Here is a 15228-nt window from a genome sequence, read left to right as displayed (position 1 = left end):
CCCAAGTTCAATCTTCAATCTGTGCTGAGACCTCTGATTTTGGCAAGGGTGATGATAGAGGTGTTAAAATTGACCTCAGGTGCCTTAGGTTGGTCAAGAAAAAAATGAACCATTCTGGACTGCTATATTCTGATGCCTGCTGGAAGCGTACATTTGTGAAGATCAGGTCAATATAGGATTGAACTCGGTATTACACCTGTGGTCAAAGAGCCTGCTGATGCTCATCTTTGAGGCTTGACATGAATAATGTCCATTTGGAGAAGGGTAAGGTTTTTTTTACAAAAAATGTTCATCTGATAGAAATTTTCATTGCAATCTAAAAGATTAAAAATTTGGCTCTTGCAATTAGTAATCACAAAGATATACCTATGTCACATAGACCTTACCTAGCAGCCTCAATAGCTATTTACAAGCCCTACGTAAGGGCACCACAGTGTTTTGGCAACATATTGACTGCTTTTGGTTATCTACACAATTTAATGCAAAACTGAAACTATATTTGGTTCAATGCAAACTGTATAATATACTGGCTGGGATTTTGCCACCATGAGCTAAGACCCGCTGTTGGAACCCAATGCAGGTCCTGAGCCTGTATGGGAAGACAGCGGACTGCAGCTGCAATCTTCCAATTAAGAAGCTGCTGCTGGGCCCACCATCCAATTAAAGATGGCATGCTGCTTCTCTGAGCTCGGCAGCTTTGGCAGCATCCCTAATAGAGGTGGCTGCTGCTGAGGCAACAAGGGGAAAGAGAAGGTGTCTCTATATTGAAGTACCCGTGAAGGGGAGGCAAAAAATTGTTTTGTGCTGGGACCAGGCAGGCAGGCTTCAGCGATCAAAGGGGTAGCCCCTCCAGCGGCAGTGCTGAGGTCACAATTGCCGCCAGGGGCCCCCTCTTCAAGGCATGGAGTCTCCAGACACCAAGACCCCACCCGGGAAGCCGCTGGGAGGCTGCCTCCATGCAGCTGGCCACCTCCCCACGTGGCAGGGGGGCATGGTGGTGGCCCTGGAAATTTGGCCCCAGCCAATTTTACAAGCCCCATGGCGATGGGCATGTGGTGGGGGTTCAGTAAAATGGCAGAGCAACATGTCTGAGTGAAACCCCGATATCCTCCCACAGCCAGGCACATTTCCCAGAAATAGTCAGGCAGCGGGATTGCAATCACACATAACGGTGGTGGGCAGGCAATTGAGGCTGTTAAGCAGCCAATTGTCAGCAATTTTGAAGTGAACTTTAAATTTTACCAGGTGCTCACGGATTCCACAATGCAACAGTGCCTCGCCCACTAAAAGCAAGTGAGTTCAGCGACAGGTGAGTGGTAGCTGGAGGTGTCAGCCATTGAGTTCAGGTGCATTGTCAGACAGGTAGACAAATTCATTCGAGCAAGGGAGTGAAATGTTGGAGGGAGTGTGCAGTGTTAGCCCAGGCACATCTCATCTAGTGCAGGCGGCCTAGGAGATTGAGAGGCTTTGAACCTTGAGGGTTGAAATTCTCTGGTATGCACAGAGTTGGAGTCCTCCAGTGAGGAGGAGAATGGGAGCGAGAGACAGACGGATGAGGAGGGTGTGTAAGGTCAAGAATACAGACTAATGTTTGCAGAAGGCATTACCCAGCTGAAATCATTTACAAACAGAGGCTTTGTTTCATGGAGATCCCGGAGCACCAATGTCTCCGAAGATCGTGTCTGTCCAGGCAGGTGGTAACGGAACTGTGTGCAATGCTGGGGGAAGAGTTGAGACCAATGGAATGTGCTGGTCATCCATAGCCTGTGGCAGTGAAGGTGACCATGGTGCTCAACATTTATGCCTCAGGATCGTTCCTGGGATTGTCCAGAGACACCTGTGCGATAACGCAGTCAGCAGCCCATAGCTACAGTAAGCAGGTGAGGGATGCCATGTACCAGAGGGCAAGGCAATACATTAGGTATCGCCCTGAGTGGACCAGTCAGGCCAAGAGGGCAATAGAATTCGGGGCCATTGCTCGATTCCCTCAAGTGCAGGGGGTAATTGACTGCATTCATATGGCCATCAAGGCTGCTGCAGAGCAGCCAAGCACTTTCGTGAACAGGAAGGGGTTCCACTCACTAAATGTTCAATTAGTTAGCAACCTCTGCAAGAGGTTCCTGCAGGTGTGTGCAAGGTTCCTGGGAAGCTGTTACAACTCATACATCCTTGGGCAGTCCCAGGTGCATCAGCTTTTCAGGCCACCTGAGCACCTTTATGGGTGGGTGTAGAGTGACCAGGGGTATGCACTAAAGACATGGCTGCTTACACCTGTGTGGAACCCCAACACTGAGACAGAGGAGACGAATAACCACTGCCATGTGACTACAATGGCAACTATCGAACAGGCTGTAGGCCTCCTAAAAATGAAATTCAGATGCCTGCGTAGATCTGGGGAATGTTCTGCATAAGCTCCATGAAGGGTCTTGCATATCGTGGTGGTTTGCTGTGCTCCACACAAGCTGGCATTCCAGAGAGGAGCAGCATTGGAGGAGGATGACTTCATTGAATGCACTGCCACCTCCAAGCAGGAGGAGGAGTTGGAGGGAAGGGTCAAGACCATGCGGACAATGGAAATGCAAGGACTGATGCCAACAAGCGTGCCAGGGAGAGAGACGATTCTCACAAGCACACGTTTCTCCTGAAATACCGTTAAATGCCCCGGAAAAGATTCACTCACCTCCCTGATGGCCTTGGTGGCCTTTCATTAAAATGCCCTTCCTATCTCATTGACCTCGTCGTCACATTAATTCAAGGGGGACATTCACCATTGTCTTCATTCTGTGCACACCTTTTTATGAACCCATTTCAAGTGCTCATCATTTGGTAACAGCCCACTGATGCAGAAATGAACAGACAAACCTATAATGCTTTACAAGACCTTTAAAGTGCCACATACATAAAACTATCACCCAGTGAGACCCAAAGTGCAATCTAGGTGGATTTAGATGAATGCTGCCAGGTGCTCCTATGTTGTGCTCTCTAGGCACCTGCAGTTGAAGTGGAGGCAGGCTTGGGTACCTGGGGCCCAGAGGAGGCCAGCACGAGGAGGGAACCTGCATTTGTGCAGGGGCCACCTCTGTCTTCAGGCCTTCAGGAAGCAGTTGTGTCACCGCGGAGGCCAAGGAGCTGCTGTCAGTGCAAGAAGCGCCTTGAGGAGAGCCCCCAGAAGCTTCAGGCAGATGCTCCTTCATATTTTCGAGGCCCAGCTGCCCTTCATTGCTTGCCTGGTGTGCTTGAATATCTGTTAGTAGGTCCAGGCATCTCGCTCAACAGAACTCGTGGATGAGGCCATGCTGTGGAAGCCAGCTTACACTTCCTGCTTCCACTGACTGGTATCTGCATGTGGCTCTCCATGAGGGTGCCATGCTGTCAATGGAGCAAGCCAGGCACTCAGATGCCAAAGACATCACGCCACTCATGGTATGGATGGACTCCTCCATCGCAGGCTCATGGCTGTGAACAGCCTCTGGGAACTCTGACGAATGTCCATACATTACACGCTGATGCTCCAGCATCTGCCATTTTGACGATGACCCCTGAGGCTTGCCATCTGCATGAAGCTGAGCATCGCTGAGCCCTTTCGCAGTCCTCCATTGGGGAGTGGCCACAGCTGTCATTGTCTCCATTACCTGCCACCGTTTCTGACCGTGTGTTAATGCCCACCGATGTGAGAATATCTGTGCAGGTGGAGAGTGCACTTGAACAATGTAACACTATTGCCTCAGATGACATCTCCTCCTCTGAGGTGTCATTTGATCCAGGAACTGTCGTCACTCCCACACCTGCTACTGAAACTGCAGGAGAGACGAGTGAATTTAATGCATTGTGCTCGCAATCACCTACTGCTTCCTGTAACTCTCTATGATCATCAGGCCCACAGGGGTCTCATGTCAGTAGGATTGATGCCATATCCATCACATTACTCGCTTGTCTGTAGACTTCACAACTGTCTCTCCCTCAGCAACAGGCTGTTCTGCTTCAACCCATCCTATTTCAATTGCCTCCTCCTCCATCGAGACACAACAGCTATGAACAGCATACCACCTCCACTTCTCCTGGAGCCACATATATACGCAGTGTCACTCGTCAGCCTATACTAGGTTTCACATCTAACGTTGCGCCACTGGGAGGCTTGCTGCAAGCAGCCATTCAGTCTTGGCAATGCAGTGACCAACTCTGACCATGGGCCTCCTGTGTGAGGTACAGTATCTCACTATGGGCGTTGGTGCCTGGACATACCCAATGCATGAGTTTGCCACATGGGCTCTTACCTCATCTGTGCAATTTATGACCTGCAGGGTGGCACGCTTACTGTAATGAATGCCACTTGCCTTGACAGATCATACCAGGTCTTTGAAATGCTTCCAGCACTGCAGCCATGTTTGTGCAACCACCCAATGGCTGCTGACTTCCTTGACCACCTCCAGCCATGCCTTGATAGTAAGACTTGCTGGCTTCTTCTTTCAGTCCATTGGGAAGAGGAACTCTCCCCATTCCTTCGCAGCCTGCAGCAGCACTTCCAGGGAGGCGTAACTAAATCTTGGTGCAACACTTTCTCTCACTCCAGCCATTCCTGCTCAGCTCCTCTTCTGCACCCTTTCCACTGTCCTGTTTGCATGCAGCCTGTAGGAAGGCTGCTGAGTTCCCTTTAAATATGGCAGCTGCCTTTGACCTGCCAGAACGTCCTCCCGCCAGCCACCTGTTATTGGCCGGCACTCTCGCTTACCGGTTGTTAATTAGTTGCAGACGGCAAAAGCCCCAAGCATATCCCACCACCTGCCCATGTGGCCATGTGACCCACATCAAATCCCGATGTCAGGACTTCCTCTCTTTTGGTAAAATTCAGCCCACAATGTCTGAACTATAAATCGTAATGTGGTAATAGTACTGAATTTGTGCATTTTTTTATTGTCTTAGAAAGAATTCATTGTTACAAATATATTGTTTAACTCTAAGACTATAAACCACAAAACATAAGCAGTTATTAGAATGGCAATATTATTAATTGATAGCTTTAAAACATTGGTGAATATTGGTGTTAAACATTGTAATAACTTGTACTTTCCTGTTATCCCATTGTACTTCCTGATGACAGGAACCATTCAAAATTATAATAGTTGGAATTTTATTTATAAGGTAACTTCATTGAAAAGTGTACTTTAAAAAAATTTCTAAAGTTTAAAAAAATTAAGAATATGGTGCAATCTAATTTTTTCCTCTATTTTCCCCACTTCTGGACCTCCCTGAACCATAATTTCCCAGGATAGAGAGGGCAGGCCTTGTTCTTTTTCTAAACCTCCAACTGCATCACTCTCAAGACAGCTTCTACAAGGTGCATGAGAAAAGATTAGTGACTACTCTTTTCCTCTTGGATATTTCTCCCTAGCCTATACTAAATGCCTCTCGACAGCAGCTCGCCAAAGATCAAGAACTGTCTGAATCAAACCTACATCCCACCAGGCTGTAGTGCTGTGTTGCTGCTTCAATGTACTGACCAACACACACTTCAGAGCAGGGGATGGGAAAGAGTAATCATAATACAAAAGTTCCCTTATGTGTGGTAAAGACCAGAGGAAGAAATGCTCCTCCTGTCCATTAAAAGAAACCTCTGGGTTTTTTTTAAATCTTCTCTGTGCCAATGCTAGGAGACAGCTGCTTAGTTATTTCCACCTGTTCCTACCTCAACCCATCTACTGCTGAAACCCTTCCCCCACTCTTTGTTGCCTCCCAGATCTGACCATTTCACTGCTCTCCCAGCTGGCCTTCAATCTCCCACCTACAAAACTCTGTCTTGCTTGGTCATCATCCCAACCTTGCTGAACTCAACTGGCTCTTAGTTCCCAGCCACCTCAAATTTAAAATTCACATCCTTGTGTTTAATGGACTTGCCCCTTTGAAACTTTTTCCAGAGCTGCAAAGCCCTCCAAACTCTCCATTTTGCTGACTTGATTTTTTAAAATTCCCCCTCCAAATTGCTCTGCTTCTCCACCTTTCCTCCTTTAAGACCTCTTTAAAACTCATCTCTTTTACCAAGCTTTTCGTCATCTCCTCCTAATATCTCCTCCTTTGGCTTGGTTTCCTATTTTTGCCAAATGCTTCTGTGAAGTGTTTTGGGATGTTTTTCTATGTTAAAGATGTATAAATGGAAGTTATTGTATTTGTATGGAGGCTTTCCATTCTGTTCTAATTAGTCAGTTTAGATTATTGCATTTCACCATATTATGTAGATGGAGCTGATTTTATTTTTTTTCTTCCTACAGCCTCATTAGACAACTCAGCATAAGTGTGTGTTTCTGAAGCTCTTGCTACTGATCCTTGATATACAGACAGAAAAACTGTGGCTTTCCACTCTCTGCTCCCAACAGGAAGTACCTCCCAGCACTGGATAGTAACTTTTCTGCACTAGAAATCTGATATTCTGAACAACTTTACCTGAAACTTTTATGAATAGATGGAATTTAGGACCCAATTGGGATACATTCCTTACAAGTAAATTATTGAACTCTTCCAGACCTTTGTGGACCGATCAGATGCTTGGAGTCAACTTTGATTATTCTGATAGTGATGTGTGGTAAAGCTTTAGTTAGTATGAGCTTCAAATGTGGTTTTTCACCCTTTAGTTCTCCTTTTATAACTGAAGAGACAGCAATGAGAATGAAGTACTGTCATTTTTAACAGTTGTGCAGAAAAATTTCAACTAATGGATGGATTAGAGGGAGGCTGAGAGTAGCCCTCATAATAAAGTAGTCGGAGTGATAAATTGAAAAATAATATTGTCCAGCACATAACTTTTTCACTGGACTTCCTATTGGTAGTGCACCACTTTTGCAGACAATAACACTTATATAGCTTCTTTAATGTAGTTAAATGTCCCAGAGACTTTGCAAGAGTGTTATCAAACCACAGTTGACACCAAGTCACATGAGATATTAGAGCAGATCACTAAAAGCTTGGTCAAAGAGGTGTGTTATAAAGAGCGTCTTAATGGAAGAAAGAGAGGTGGAGAGGTTTGAGAGAAGTTCTCCATCGCAACCCCTCTCTCCTTTACATGAATTGCATGCAGTCCCCAACTTCTGGCAAAGTTGGAGAAGCTCCAGATTTGTACAGAGATTTACTAAGAAGTTGCACTGCAAACGAAAAGGCGTTAATTTATTTAAAATTGCCATGGTATAATTTTGTCTGTTGTGAATGGGTGAAAAGTAATGTCAATAATGGCAATGTGCCATGCAAAAATATACTGTGGAGAAAATTGAAATAGATTTTTTTTCTAAAATGCTTGATGTAAATTGTTAATAGCAGGATCCTTTTACCATGGACTGAATTAATTTAATGTTGTTTTAGAAACAATTCTGCAAACATTGAAGCTGTTGTGTCATACTGTACTCAAGAATATATATATCCACTTTTATAAATATGATCCTTAGTTCCCTCATAACTGAAAGGTAAAGTCTAACAAATTTGAATTTATATTTTCTGAATTAAAGTATATATAAATCATAAAAACGCATCTTGCAGATAACAAACTTTAATTCAAATGCTATTACTGTATATTGTGGAGTTCTTTTTAATTAGTTTTTTCTTTTTTTTCAATGATATCTGCATATGTTTAATTTGCATGCAGAAAATATGGATGGTCCTCTTGACTATACAGATCTTTTTTTGTTAAAGATCAATGAGTTGCAGTTATAAACTGTAAAAGCACCCCAGAATTTAAATTCAGTTAATTAATAAAAATCATTAATAATCATGAAACTACGGGGGTAGTCGTAAAAACTCATTTGGTTCACTAATGTCCTTCAGGGGAAGGAAATCGGCCGTCATTACCTGGTCTGGCCTACATGTGACTCCAGACCCACAGCAATGCGGCTGACTCTTAACTGCCCCCTGCAATGGCCTAGCAAGCCACTCAGTTGTATCAAACCACTACAGAAAAATCAATTCCCTCCCTGACAGCACTATGGGTGTACCTACACCACATGGACTGCAGCATTCAAGAAGGCAGCTCACCATCGACTTCTCAAGTGCAATTAGGAATGGGCAATAAATGCTGGCCTTACCAGCGATGCTCACATCCTCAACAAGTAAATTTTTAAAAAAACTGCAGTTTATGAAATTCCTCAGCTAAGCAAGTTATGCATGCAGTCGCAGGAGGTGTAATACCTGCCCTTTTACCTCCTCTCTCCTCACTATCCAAAGTCCCAAACACTCCTTTCAGGTGAAGCAGTGATTTACGTGTACTTATTTCAATTTAGTATACTGTATTCGCCGCTCAAAATGCGGAGATTGGGGAGACCAAACGCAGATTGGGTGACCGCTTTGCAGAACACCTCCGCTCTGTCCAAAAACATGACCCCGAGTTTCCAGTCGCTTGCCATTTCAACACACCCCCTTGCTGTCATGCCCACATCTCTGTCCTGGGCTTGCTGCAGTGTTCCAGTAAACATTAGCGCAAGCTCAAGGAGCAGAACTTCATTTACCGATTAGGCACGCAACAGCCTACCGGACTGAACATAGAGTGCAATAATTTCAGAGCATGACTGGCCCTTTTTTAATTTTTATTTTATTTGTTTCATCATTTTTTTACCATGTGCCTGCCCACTGTTTTATTTTCATTTTTATCACGTTTGTGCTTTTGGCTACAGCTGTTCATTATTCTGTCTTTTAACACCCTCTCTGCACTAATACTTTGTTTTTCACCACACCATTAGCACACTTACTTTGTCTTTGGCCCATGACCTCCTTGTCAGTTAACCTCTCCAGCCCTCTGTCCTATCACACATCTCTTTTGTTCTCTTTTCCCCCACCCCCACTTTATTGCTTAAAACCTATTACATTTCTAACCTTTGCCAGTTCGATGAAACGTTAACCCTGCCCCTCTCTCCACAGATGCTACCAGACCTGCTGAGTATTTCCATTAATTTGTTTTTATTTCAGATTTCCAGCATCCGCTGTATTTTGCTTTTATTTTAGTGTTTAATTCACTGCCACTTCTCTTCCAGGAATGCCTACCTTGAAGAAGTTCTGTTCTTCTCTCTGATGGGATTTTCGTTTGTCTCTTTTACCTTGTTCACCTTCATTGCTTTCTATTTCCCTTCTGGTGTTTGATAAAGTCTCTACCAAAACTCATTTTCACAGCCACATCTCCTTCCTCAGTGACTGTCTCCGGCTCCGACTTATTCCACGTGGATTCCAGCAGAAGTTTCATCCTTTGTGTTTTGAATCCACCCAGGATTACAGGTATCTCCGAGAAATACAACGTTCCTCGGACTGCTGTTCTTGCTGCGTCCTGAGATCCACACTCAGTGCTATACGCCGTCATATGTACACACTGAACCTCTCTCTCCAAAAGCACCGCCTCACCTTATCTCAAAGTTGTTCTACTCCACAGTTTCATTTCATCACTCTTCTTATCCGACGCATTAACAAAAAACTTGTTTTCTTCCTTTTCAGGTGTTAAGGAACACAAGCTCCAGCAGCTGATGGGGACTAATACCCCTCCAAATTCCTCTGACCCCATCCCTTCTGATCTGACCCGTTGCTGTTCATTCACAATACCCTCTGACCTTCCTTCTCTTGACGCTGATTGATCTGTACTCAGCAAAGGACTCAGTTTTATCCCCTTACACCCCTACTTCAATGAATTTCGCGTTTGGCATGACATTGAGTTCTTTCGTCGCCTTCACCTCCGGGCTCACTTCTTTGATCAGGAGACCTTCCCCCAGTCAGCGTACCCATTCACCCGCCTCCAGCATTGTCCGTCTACCTGGACCCCTCCCTCTGGCATCTTACCTGTTCTTGATCTTTTCATTGAGAACTGTTGGCGAGATATCGGCTGTCTCAATTTCTCCGTTCTCACTCACTCTAACCTGTCCCCCTCTGAACTTGCTGCACTCCGTTCTCTCAAGTCTAACCCCGACACTGTGATCAAACCTGCAGACAAGGGTGGTGCTGTTGTTGACTGGTGTACCGACCTCTACCTTGCAAAGGCTGAGCGCTAACTCTCCAGACACTTCTTCCTACCTCCCCCTGGACCATGACCCCATCATGGAACATCACGCTGCTGTCTACAGGACTGTCACTGACCTCGTCTCCTCTGGAGATCTTCCCTGCACAGCTTCAAACCTCATTGCCCTGCAACCCCAAAATCCACAAACAGGACTGTCCCGGCAGACCCATTGTGTCAGCCTGCTCCTGCCCCACTGAACTCATTTCTTCCTATCTTGAGTCTATCTTTTCTCCGCTGATCCAGTCTCTTCCCACCTACATCCGTGACTCTTCTGACACTCTACGTCATTTTGACAATTTCCAGTTTCCTGGCCCTAACCGCCTCCTCTTCACTATGGACGTCCAATCTCTCTACACCTCCATCCCCCACCAGGACGGACTGAGGGCACGCCGCTTCTTCCTTGAACAGAGCCCAACCAGTTCCCATCCACCACCACCCTCCTCCGCCTGGCTGAACTTATTCTTACATTGAACAACTTCTCCTTCAACTCCACTCACTTCCTTCAAATAAAAGGTGTTGCTATGGGTGCCAGCATGGGTCCTCGTTATGCCTGTGTTTTTGTGGGATATGTCAAACATTCCTTATTCCAGTCCTACTCAGGCCCCCACCCCCAACTCTTTTTCCAGTTCATTGATGGCATTTCCTGCTCCCGCCCCGAACTCTTCTCTCACCTTTACCTGGTCTATCTCCGACACTTCCCTTCCCTTCCTTGACTTCTCTGTCTCCATCTTTGGGGATAGACTATCCACTAATATTCCTTATAAGCCCACTGACTCCCACAGCTACCTCGAATACACTTCTTCACACCCTGCCTCCTGTAAGGACTCCATTCCATTCTCCCAATTTCTCCATCTCAGATGATGCAACCTTCCACAACAGTGCGTCTGACACGTCTTCCTTAATCCTCAACCGAGGATTCGCCCCCACAGTGGTTTGACAGGGCCTTCAACCGTGTCCGACCCACTTCCCACACTTCTGCCCTCACCCCTTCCCCTCCCTCTGAGAACAGTGACAGGGTTCCTCTTGTCCTCACTTTCCACCCCATCAGCCTCCACATCCAAAGGATCATCCTCTGCCATTTCTGCCACCTCCAGTATGATGCCACCACCAAACACATCTTCCCCTCCCCTCCCCTGTCAGAATTCTGAACTGATCGTTCCCTCCATCATACCCTGGTCCACTCCTTCATCACCCCTGACACCTCGTCCCCTTCCCACAGCACCTTCCCATGCAATCACAGGAGGTGTAATACCTGCCCACATATTTCCTCTCTCCTCACTATCCAAGACCCCAAACACTCACCTTCCCTTTTGTTCTCTTTTCCCCACCCCCGCTTTATTTGCTTAAAACGTATTAGATTTCTAAGCTTTGCCAGTTCTGGTGAAAGGTCACTGACCTGAAACGTTAACTCTGCTCCCCTCTCCACAGAAGCTGCCAGACCGGCTGAGTATTTCCATCACTTTGTTTTTATTATCAAATTTCCAGCATGCCCAGTATTTTTCTTTTATTCAAGTTATGCAGTTATCTTTTTTCAGTGTTATTAAAGAAGGATAAGAAACCTTCTTCCAATGGAGTCGGAATTAAGAAGGCAAATCTAGAATTCAAACTTTTAAAAGTTTGCCTTAATGGTTGGCTTCAATCCATGCAGCTGAGCAAAAGATCAACTGACAGGTTGATGCAAACTTGTCTATGATACCATAATTTGGTATGAGTCATAGCTTTTAGGAGTGGTTTCTTTTCAACACGAACTTTGAACTAGATTTAACTGTAATAAGGAAGTTCAATAAAGTTTAGGTTATTATGTAAGCACTTGGAAAGGCTCTGAATGTCAACTTTATCTTTAAGTGTCAGAACTTAAATGTGTTTCTCCACCCTCCACCTACCCCTCACCATCAAATGGCAAAAAAGTATTTTGCAGATTTAATTTAACCTTTTGCATGAAATAGAAAATCCTGTCAAAATACCAGGGTTACCGTGTCAATGAAAAATTTTGTTTCAAAGATCTGCCAAAATTGATCAAAAAGTTAAAAATTGAAGAGAAAGGTTTATGCCTAAATTCAGAGCCAATTTCCACCACCACCTCCTCCCCGCTTCCTGTCTTCCTCTCCTCCTGCTCAATCGTTGTCGTCATTGTCTTCTCCTCCTTCTTGGTTGATGTCTTTTGTTGTCTCTTCCTCCACCTCATTTTAGGTGGATCTCATTGCTTCTTTGACACTTTCAAATCGGGTACTGCAGCAGATAATGATCACTTATAGAGTATATATTAGACCACTTCGATGAACACTAACAGGCTATTATATTGCACATTCACACTTCAGTGAAAAAGGTTTTTTTAGAATAATTGAGGTTCCTGTTTATTATAATCAACATTTATTTTGTAAATCATCTGTTTTATTTGGAAAGCTGCAATACACTAATTGACAATGAAATTAATCAATTTTCTAGCTTGGGTTACAAAAGATTTCTAAATTTTCTGGAAGTTGTTTTCACTACTCTATTTCACAAAAATATTAAGTGACCATTACATAGAGAAAAATAGACACATCAGAATAATTACCAAGCAATAATCTCATTGAGTCAACTTTTGTTTGAGTACCTATACAAACCCTGAGATGAGGCAGCTACTTACAAATCAGTTGCATTATTTTGTTTACCATGGAACTGTTGGAAGCAGTTCTGAGTTTTCTTTTACTGTTTCTAATGTGTGTTTGATGGACATTGTCAAGGGCATTGAAAGATTATAATCATGGCGAGTTTATCAAGTGATGATCTGCATTTTGTTTCCGGGAAAACAACTTTGTCTATTTATTTGTGATTTTTATGTATGTGTATTTATGTCCACAGCACAAGGGCAAATTGCTATGCTATAGATTGTTTTAAAATAACAAAGCTTTGCAAGTGCCAATTGTTAATGTTACAAACCATCATGTGTTTTTCTGTTAAACTGGAAGAATATTCAATCCAATTTGGAATTGCATTGCACTGACTACACTGTTTTCATCATTTGAACAAACATTAAAAGATTAAAAATTCTGTGGCATAATTTATTCCTGAACTAGTTCCATTCATTGGCTTGTAACTATGAAATGTGTGCAAACGAAGCAATCATGATGTAGTACTATACATCTTCAGGAAAAAATTTATGTCTGGAAAGAGTAATGGGGAGGTATGCACTGTATATTTATGCATGTATAAAATGTGATGTTCACAATAAAGATGTAATGTTGTAGTATTTTCTTATGATTAGCATCAGTAGTTTTGTTCATGGTGAGTTCCCAGAATTTATTTAATACTGTAAAGCAAACTTGGTTAATACAAAATATTTTTAACATTTGTTTTGAAATCTATTAATGTACAGTAATCCTTTCACATTATTTAGACTGATGCAAATAGTGAGCTTTTGTTGTTTCCTTGTCTACAGCCAAAAGTTGGAGATGCAATTTGCATTGGTCACAGTCTGCCACCCTACAATGTTTAAAAAAAAAAGGTACTTAAAAAAAAAAATGAGGTAGAGTTTCTGCTTTAGGAAATTGGACACAAATTTTGCTGGTATGGTTATAATTCAATTTCTGTTAAAATGTATTTGCATAATCACAAACTTAAAATTTTCTATGAACCAGTCAATTAGTCAGTGTAATAGAACGTAATTGTTTATTTTTTCTTGCACTAAAATAAATTCGTTATATTCAAGGGTGGTAACCCGGTGCAGTTTTATTAATACAGCTGTGAATGGGTTTAATAAGAATGCCTGGTTTTCCACCTGTAAGTAATGGGATATTACTAAATCATTTACTGTTTAGTTTTATTGGTGCACACTAGTCAGCTTCTGAGTAAGTTAAATATCTTTTAGCATGTACGTCGTGCCTACTAGTTCCAGTGCACCTAAGAAAGCGAGCTCAATTTAAAGACCCTCCTTGAATAGCCCTAAATGGGAGCAATCGTTGGAAACTCACTATCCTCATTTTCAATCTGGGGGCATTGCCAGCTTTGGGCAAGTTGATTTTTAGACCAGCACTAAAGATTGCGGAAAGTTAATTTACGCTTTGCCTAATTTACACTTGCATTTCTGTGATTTTTTTTGTGCTAGTTTGTCGGATTTTCACCTGCATTGCACTGTTAAACTAATGAAAACTCTACCACTAAATAATTAGTTATTTTAAAGAAAAATGTTACAATAGATAACTGGAACTTGGATCCTTAACGGACATTATTAACCATTTTAGTTACCCATCCCCAGGCTGGACTTAAAGATCGTTGGCTTAACCTGCCATGTAATCTTTTGTCCGAGATTATATATATATTTTTTACTGATAAATCACAAATGGCAAACCTTCAGTAAAGAGGTTAATCAAAATTTCACAAAATATTAGCTTTTTTGTACTCAGTGCACTTTTGGATGTCAGGGTGTTAAAAGCTATGGGTCTTTTCATAGATATTCTCTCACATACAATGGTGTTGGTCAATCCTGTAAGTAATCTGAATTTGCAATCAAAGGTGTGCCCTTATTGCCTAATTTCTAACTGAGCAATACTGAAACCCAGCAATGTAACAATAGGACAGCTTGACGTACAAACCGGATATTTGTGTCTTTCACATGCTCCCACTTGTGCCTCTGTAATCTTTTCAAAGCTGGAGCAAGAAAATATGATTCATATCTGACCTGGTCTTATCATTAAACTGCTTTATTTCACAGACGTCAAGCGAACATAACAGGGCCACAGTTACACACAGACTCATTTAATTCAATCAGTGCAACTTAGCCTTGTGCAGTAAAATTAAATCAGAAACATGCTGCATTTCAAATCAGTGATTCATCTTGTTTGACTTAAAATAAATAATTTGTAACTACCCTTCTGCATCCTAATTTTCTGTATCTGGCCAAAACCCTTCCCCACAGCTTTCTGTTTAAAGCCCTGATTATTAGAGCATGGCTGGAAATTTACATCCCCCACCATCCCACCCCCCGGGCTGGTTGGTGGTGGGAGGGGTGGGAGCTGCTGCTCCCAACTCCTTCCCACCCCGTTGCAATTTTACCAGGGGCTGTGGCAGCGAGAAACAGCCTGCCTGCCAATTAACTGTCACTTAAGGTCCCTGAAGCCCCATCTGAAATAAAGTCCTGATTGGCCAGCAGCTCCTGGAGGTGGGACTTCCTGCCTCAGAGGTGGAAATCCCACCTAATTAAGGGCCTGGGCCACGTAAAATCGTAGCGTGACTCCCAG

At 43.3% G+C, this 15228-nt stretch overlaps 1 protein-coding gene across 1 annotated transcript in view; it reads left to right on the top strand.

Annotated features, from left to right (window-relative positions):
* samd12 (sterile alpha motif domain containing 12) overlaps window positions 1-13554 on the top strand; it is a 170836-nt gene extending 157282 nt beyond the window's left edge. Inside the window, exon 5 of the mRNA XM_068032190.1 lies at window positions 6264-13554. Coding sequence (XP_067888291.1) covers window positions 6264-6286 — 23 coding nt within the window. The 3' untranslated portion in view covers window positions 6287-13554. The remainder of the gene's footprint in view (window positions 1-6263) is intronic.
* The last annotated feature ends 1674 nt before the right edge of the window (window positions 13555-15228 follow it).

This window comes from Heterodontus francisci, chromosome 5 (genome assembly GCF_036365525.1).
Source record: "Heterodontus francisci isolate sHetFra1 chromosome 5, sHetFra1.hap1, whole genome shotgun sequence".
Taxonomy (NCBI): domain Eukaryota; kingdom Metazoa; phylum Chordata; class Chondrichthyes; order Heterodontiformes; family Heterodontidae; genus Heterodontus; species Heterodontus francisci.
This window is presented reverse-complemented; position numbering and strand designations above follow the sequence as displayed.